General features: G+C 41.7%; 1 protein-coding gene across 1 annotated transcript in view; it reads left to right on the forward strand.

The window, feature by feature from the left end:
• TTLL11 (tubulin tyrosine ligase like 11) overlaps positions 1-7,666 on the forward strand; it is a 31,089-nt gene that overhangs the window by 770 nt on the left and 22,653 nt on the right. Inside the window, 3 exon segments of the mRNA XM_014307095.1 lie at positions 7-21; positions 5,261-5,357; positions 6,505-6,638. Of these exon segments, the coding sequence (XP_014162570.1) occupies positions 7-21; positions 5,261-5,357; positions 6,505-6,638 (246 nt within the window).

Consider the following 7,666-nt stretch of genomic DNA (forward strand, 5'->3'; position numbering starts at 1 on the left):
CGGCAGCTCCGCTGGAAGGAGGTGAGCGCTCACCCTGCGGGGCCGCGACCCCATCCCTGCCCTGCTCTGGCCTAGCGCCGGTCCTGCCCACACTCCGCTCCCTTCTGTCGGGTTTGCCCCCGGCAAAGCCTTCCTCCTTTTCTCCTCCTCCTCCTCCCGTGCCTCCCGAGGGCCGCTGCAGCCGGGGGTCTCCCGGCTGTGACCCCCGACCTTCGGGCTATTTCTACCCAGATGCCGGGTCCGGAGCAGATTTGGTTCATGATCACGATTGGCACAGCCGGTTATGCAAGCCAGAACAGGGGTAATCGGGTATTGCGCTTCCCAGGTTAAACTGATCGGGGAAAGGGCGAGCAAGAGCCCCGCTCCCCCGGGGAACGTTTGACGCGTTGTGTGGATTTGCATCTCTTCCCTCCCTCAGGGCTCGGGGCAGCGCAGGAAGGTCCGGCCCGGCAGAGCCGCTGCCCTCGTGAACAAGGCGTGTCGGACAGCGCCATGTATGAATGCTGATAATGCACACATAACGGGCTTTAGCCTGCTAATTTACTTTATGTAAAGCAGCTATAGCTGGTTTTTTCTCCTGCTGCTCGAGTCATGTGTTTTCTCATTGCTTTGTGGGGATTTCTGTGACTGCCAGTATGTGCTGAACTGGAATCAGGACAGAAGTGGAGCTGGCACAGAACTGATGCTTTGCAGCTCCTTATTTAAATCCTGGAGAGATTTCTTAGATATATCTTACTATAGATGGTAAATTGTTTTCCACCTGTAAAGATTTTCTTTACCTAACAGCTTTATAAATGGCTTTATAGAAGTTGAGATGGCTTCTAGGAGCTTTGTGAGGAACTTGTGTAAAAAATGGGTACTTATAGTCCATTTGTAAGAGGGAAGTTGGAGAGAAAAGGAGAAATAAAACCTGAGGATGAACTGTTTCTCACGTGCAGAGCTAGGACAGAGCTGTGTGATCTCTGACCTGCAGCTACTCCACTTTACAAAGCTGCCTGTGGGATTCCCACTTACAAGATGATATTTTTGTGCACGTTTTGATGCCTATTAAGCAAAATCTGTAAGGACTTGGGGTAGACAGTATATTCTGTGCTGTTCCTAACCTCAGTTAAATACTGCAGATTTATTTAGTTTCCCCAGTTACTGGAGGACTGAGTGGCAGTAAATGTTTTCCATGTTTATTCATAATGTCCTGCATACCTAGTCCCACAAGGATACGTATGCTTCGGGTCAGGAAGAGGAGTGCTTTCTCCTTCTCTGACTTCATAAAATTCTATTTCAGTATTTTTGTTATTTAAATCCAGTGGCAGGATTTCAAAACCACTTTGCACCAGCACCCCAGTTCTCAACTCCTGCTTGTACAGCAAAATAGTAACAACATACTAGAGCCCTGAAATTCAAACCTGCTACATTTACCTCTGGTAGCCCTCAGTGCACCTGTGGGGTGTCTGTCAGCAGCCTTGCTCCATGTTTTATGCAGTGACACGCAGAGCAGGGGCACTTCATACTTAATTTCTTTGTTTTTAGGGTTAAGTTTTATGTTCTGAGGGCGGGGAGCCATTCCAGAGAGGGTTTCTGGATCACTAATATCAGTTAGCCTTGCAGATTGTGCTGGGAATGAGCCACACTTAGTGGTAATTTTGTCTTTGTAGTTTCCTGAGACTTCACTGTTTTGCATTTGTCTTGCACTTGATAGCCTTTCCTACTAATTGACTTGTTTCACAAGCTCCTGTTCCTCTCATGAATCTCTGTGCTGCATTAATCAGCTTCTTCCTTCCTGCTTTGCATCTCCCAACAGCAATTGCTGCTGCCTTTACTTCATCTCTCTTTGTTCCCTGTCTCCCTCCATATCCTCTCTCCTCCATCTCTTCCTTGGGTCAATATTTTTCATTTACTTTGTTGCTTCCTCCTCTGGCCACTTTGTCTCTTAATAAAGAAGAGGCCTAATATGGAATTTTGTGCTGCTTGACTGCACCATCTGGGTGGCTGATAACTCATTCCCTGTAAACAACTCACTGTCATGTATTGCTGTGTATCTTCAGCTTATAAATAAGGTCTGGGCAAGGTTTGAAGAGAAAAATTAACAAAATTGAGAAGGTAAATCCAAGGAAAACTCTTTATTCAAGCCACATGTAATTCTGGATGCTCTCCTATTCAGACATTTAGAGAAATAGCAGTAAAATACTTATTCAGACCTCAGTCAGGGATGGCCAGAGCCTTGGAGCTGGTTGCACTGTTACAGCAGGACCAGCAGAGGGAACACGGGTGTTGCTTCCAGGATCCATGAAAATAATGCAAAAAAAAAGTCCTGGAAGTAGTAATGAAATGCATGTATTTTAAATAGTGATGTGTCAGGGACTGCTGTTCTACTGTTATCCCTTGTATAATACTTTTGATCCTTTTTCCTCTCTACTTCTTTTACATTTTCCTGTCCTTGCCTGTGTTTCATTTCTGCTGTTTGCTGCTGGATGTGTTGGCTGTAATATTTTGTTGGGAGGAGACAATATAATGTGCTTTTTCAAGTAGGCACCTTTTGATCCATAACTTTTTCTATCTAATGTATAGCATTCTTACAGTGTCACATATCCATATTTTATTATTTTATTATTCATTAGTGCAGCTGTATATGGTAAATGTCATTATAAGACACATAGAAAAGGGAAGAATAAACATTGGTGACATATTCTGTGGCACTGATATGTGGGGAAGAGGCGAAAGGGTGCAAGACAGCGAACTGACCATTGAGATTCTGTTCTCAGAAGCAAATGACAGAAAAAGACCCAATTTTTTTTTTTCAGCTGTGGGAATTTTGAGTAAATGAAGCACTGAGGTTTGATAGGGCTGTGTGGGTGGACCTTCCAAGAAGCATTGCAGGGTTCCCCTGTGTGTGCCAACTCCCGTGCTAGGCTGGACCGTCTGATGCAGCGTGTCAGATCCTTTAAATGAACATGATATGCCAAATGAAATAATGGGCACTAATTGAGCTTGCATCCCGAGTTTATTCATCTCTTAATAAATTATTTCTTCAGCAAGCTTTCAATTACCAGGAAAATGGAAGAAGCAGATGTCCCAGGCATCAAATATCCCAGCGCCGAGTGTTTCATTTGTCTCGCAGTTCCGGAGAGTTTCAGGTTTTATGCTGGGAAAAGCTGAGGGGAAAGCGAGTCATTTAACTTGTCATTAAACATGATGGAACAGACTGATGGGACCTGTGAGACAATTTAAATTATTGGCTTCTAATCCAAAGGTAGAAATGACCTGTCAGACAGATTTGACTGGGATGGATGATTAATCATGTCAAAGTTGTGGAAACAACTCTATTCTCTTTATGGCTCCTTGTTTATTATTTTCTGACAAATGTTGCCCAAATCTGACTAAAAAAGATTTAAAGGATTTTAAAAAAGGATGGCTCCAGCCACCTTTCTTTTTCAGCCACTGTCCCACACTAGGAGCTGGAAATGTGGTGCAAAGGCCTCTCCCCCCATTATAAGTTTAATTAATATCTGCCTGGCACTGCCAGAGGCACCAAATAGTGGAACTTGTTGGCTCCTCTCCAAACACCACTCTTATGTAAGGTGTAGTGCAGAGGTTACAGAATCCAGCCCAGCTCATTCAGGAGGTGAGTTTGATCCCATTGTTGGATAAGTCCAGATAATCTTGATTTCTCAGGAGCAGGGCCTTTGCTGTGCTGTCCCAAATTTCCAACAAGGGGGTGCAGTGCTTCCATCTTTCTGTCCAGAGCTGCTCACTCCTCCTCTGTTGTGAAATGATTTCTGTGCGGTGTTTGTAGAGAGCTTTGATATCCTCTGTAGATGAAAGGTGTTATATAAATGCAAATTTTGTTCCTTTCATTTCAATTTCTTTTAATAAATAAATAAATTGTTCAGGTGTTAGTGGGAAGGGCACTCTGAGACTGAATGCTGCATCTGTATTCTGGGTATACCTGTGGAGAGAGGTTAAGGCCACTGATTGTCTTTCAGAGCCCAACAGAATTAATTTTCACTTGTACAAAAACAGATTTTGCAGGCTGAATAATAATGAAATAAGTGCAGAATCCACTGGTTCTTGTTAAATTGGGTTTCTCATCCCTGCAAGTAAGGAAACAGAAAGGATGCATTGCTCAATTAGCATTTTAAATTAATTTTTCAAGGCTATTTACTGAGGAAACTGAAATTTTAATTAAAGTAGCAAATAAAGTAATGCACTCAAAAGGTTTATGTAATTCTTTTTTCTGTCATGCTCAAAGAAAAATGATCCACTGCGTAGAGAAATATTTTAAAATAAGAAAAATTACATATCAAGTAAAGAACAAGAAGTTTCTGCAAAATACTGTGGTTCTTTCCATAAGTAAATGGCACTGGGTGATGAGGGTGGTAGATATTTAATGCAAATGTGTCCTAAAATGCTAAATATAGCAGATTTATTTGAAAAAGATGTAGCCTAGTAATAGAAGCTATTCCTGTGACTGTATTCCATATGGTAGTTAAATGGCATCTTCATGGAGCTGCAGATAAAATGGGGATTTTTGGATTGATAAATGGGGCCGTGTCAAAGAGAATGAGCATGAAAAAGAGGAGCACCTTCTTTACACAAAACTAATTGGGTTTTTTATAAACCACTTTACTACTATTAGAAACTTGCTCTTAGTAATTGGTAGTGCTGCTTCTAAGCTCTTCAGACTGCTTAAAAAAGGTGATCTTTTTGATAATAGAAAACAAACTGCAGTTTGCCAATTTACAGTGAAATCTTGTGTGAATGGGACGAGAACCTGGAGTACTTAATATTGTTGAAATAATTGCCTTAGTTCTTGATAATGGGAATATATATGCTCAACAAATGATTAATTGAATTGCAAGCTTTTATTTTAATTACAGGCTATTAGTACCAGAAAGGAACTAATGCTGCAGAAATTAATACTTATAGCTGGATATATATGAATGAATAATGCACTTAAATATCCTGTTTTGAGTGTCCACTTTGTGACTTGACTGCAGTTGATCAGAAGCTCAGGGGTTCTCACTACAGCCATACCTCAGTCATTTGGGTTTGGTTTTTAAAAACCTCTCTTGGTTTGTTCACTTTGAAGTCTTTGAGCCGATCCAAATATTCTCAGTTTTGCAACCAATATACAGAGCTTGTTTTCTTTTGACAGTCAGAAGACAGTTCTTGAGTGGTTTATGCTTAAATGAGTGTTTAAACCAGTCAGGAATGAGGAGATATTTCCAGATTGCTCAAAACTTGTCTCTGCTCTCTTCTGCAGTTTCCGTTTGGCCGCCGCCTTCCGTGTGACATCTACTGGCATGGGGTGTCATTCCACGATAGCAACATCTTCTCAGGGCAGGTCAACAAGTTCCCAGGTACTTCACTTCTCTTTCTAGTTTAAACAAATGCTTTAAAAACAGCGTTATTGGACCTAGTTCTGTGTTTTACTGGTTTTTCATGTGAATTATCTGCCTAATCAGCTGATAGTGTATTTGGCATATTACTGGGTTTGGTGAGGGGGTGAGAATATCACAGCAGGTGTCTTGAACAATTTCTGAACTGAAATTTGTTTTGGAGAGAAAGTGGTTTTGTTGAGAAGAATACTTCATACACGTGAAGTTAGAAAAAAGCAGTGTTAGGCTATAATTTAAGTGAAGTATGCAATTACTGACTGTTATCAGGCACTGATAACAGTGCTGTATCTTTGGATTTGGTTTTGATTCAAAGTGGAAAGAATCTGTTTTGTTTCATACTCTGGCTTATCTCAGGGAGAAGCTCGAAGCAGAATTCCTTAAATGGATTTTTTAATATTGAAGAGTTCATGTCAGTCCTCATCTTATGATGACTCTTCTATTTTTTTAAGCTCCTTTTTTTCTCATTTAATCCCTGTTGAGATCTCTCTAAATAAGAGCTAAGAGCTTACGTATTGACTTATCTAAGCCCTTTACTTCAGATTTATGGCTGCTGTTAGTGTGCTGTGAGCATAAGAACCTCAGCTATTGAACTCCAGGCTTTATTTACCCTGACTTTCTCCTGCCTGAGGGAAGTTCCCACTCAGGTGTAGGATGGTGGTGTTGTTTTCTGATGGTTTAAATCAGTGTTAGATGAATGTTACCTGTCTGTGTTTTGGCTTCTAGCTGGTGAACAAGTGGCTGCACAGGAATCAAACCAGAGCCCTTCTGAACTAGACCTGATTTCCAGGAATGTTGTGCTGATTCGATGCAGGGTTTTACCAGAACCTTTTCCATAAAAATAGCTTTTTAGCCGTGTTCCCAATGGACATAAGACTTCAGCAAATGTTGGTTTGGCTGTTCACAAAATAACCTGTTTGTGATGCAGATACTTAAATAACTGCAAAGTAAACCAAAGTGGTTGATAACATTTAAGTTACATTTGTACCTGTTCCTGGAATGATAGATTAGAAAAATAATTTTGGATTATGGCAAAGGCACTAGTAAGTATTTGACTAAAGCTGTCTTTTATTCTGAGCTGTGGGGTTTTTGTAACTTTGTTCCCTTCCAGGCATGACGGAGACGGTTCGGAAAATCACCCTGAGCCGGGCCATGAGAACCATGCGAGATCTGTTTCCTCTGGAATACAACTTCTACCCTCGCTCCTGGATCCTGCCAGAGGAGCTGCCTCTCTTTGTGGCTGAGGTACACAAATGACTCTCAGAATAATGTCGTTGGTGGATATTGTATCCATGTCATTCTTTAGTCTTCTATACCAACCAGATTATTTAAAATCACACCTGGGGACGTGGATGGCATCTTTTCCAGTCATGTTCTGGATGTCTGGATGTTAGCTTTGTTTGTTGTGTTCTGGAATAAACTTCAAATCTCTTGCTCTGCTGTGCTGGGAGAAGTGTCTGAAAATTGAGCCTTGAAGCATCAGCCCTTTCCCTGTATTTTCTGCTGGCCTAAGGAGGTTCCAGTACAGTGTAGGTTGTGTGATGCTGCACCAGGTTCATTGTCACTGAAATAATTTTAATCCACTTGGCCTGTTGTACCCAAACTCTTCTGAAGAACATTTTGCTTTGTTCATTGTTAAATACACTCACACCATCTCATGTCAAACTGCTCTTTTGTTTAAATATTCAGAACGTAATAAAATGCCATTATTTTTCAGCTTTTTTTTTTTTTTTTTGAAAAAGAGTGATGCTGTGTGTTGCTGTTTGGTTCTGTTATTACAAATATTTTTAAATGTGAAATATGTTTGTTTAACCCTGTCTGACTTGCCCAGGGTGTTCTTGCATCCTAGAGTGTGCTGTGCTTGGAAATATGAGAGAAGAGAGATCTGGGCTTTAACTGACTTTTGCACTGGGTGCAACTTTTTAGCTAATTATGGATGTTATCATATCCATAATCCAATCGAATTCATTAACATATTTTAATAGCTAATCTTCAAGTGGGCTGGGTCACTGCTGTGGTACTACTGTAAGACCAGGCTCTAAAAGGAGTGTAAACAACCCAAGCAGTTTAGCAAGGGCAGGGAGGTGAGTGCCCATGACTGGGAGGCAGAGTGTGGGGAGGGTGCAGTGGGGCTGGGATGAGCCTTTTGGGGGCACAGACGGTGTGGGCTGGGCTGAGCTGCAGGTGACACGCTCAGCTGCAGGTGACACGCTCAGCTGCAGGTGACACGCTCAGCTGCAGGTGACACCGAGCCGCCGGTGACACCGTGCCGG

The sequence above is a fragment of the Geospiza fortis genome, unplaced genomic scaffold, assembly GCF_000277835.1.
Source record: "Geospiza fortis unplaced genomic scaffold, GeoFor_1.0 scaffold27, whole genome shotgun sequence".
NCBI classification, from domain to species: domain Eukaryota; kingdom Metazoa; phylum Chordata; class Aves; order Passeriformes; family Thraupidae; genus Geospiza; species Geospiza fortis.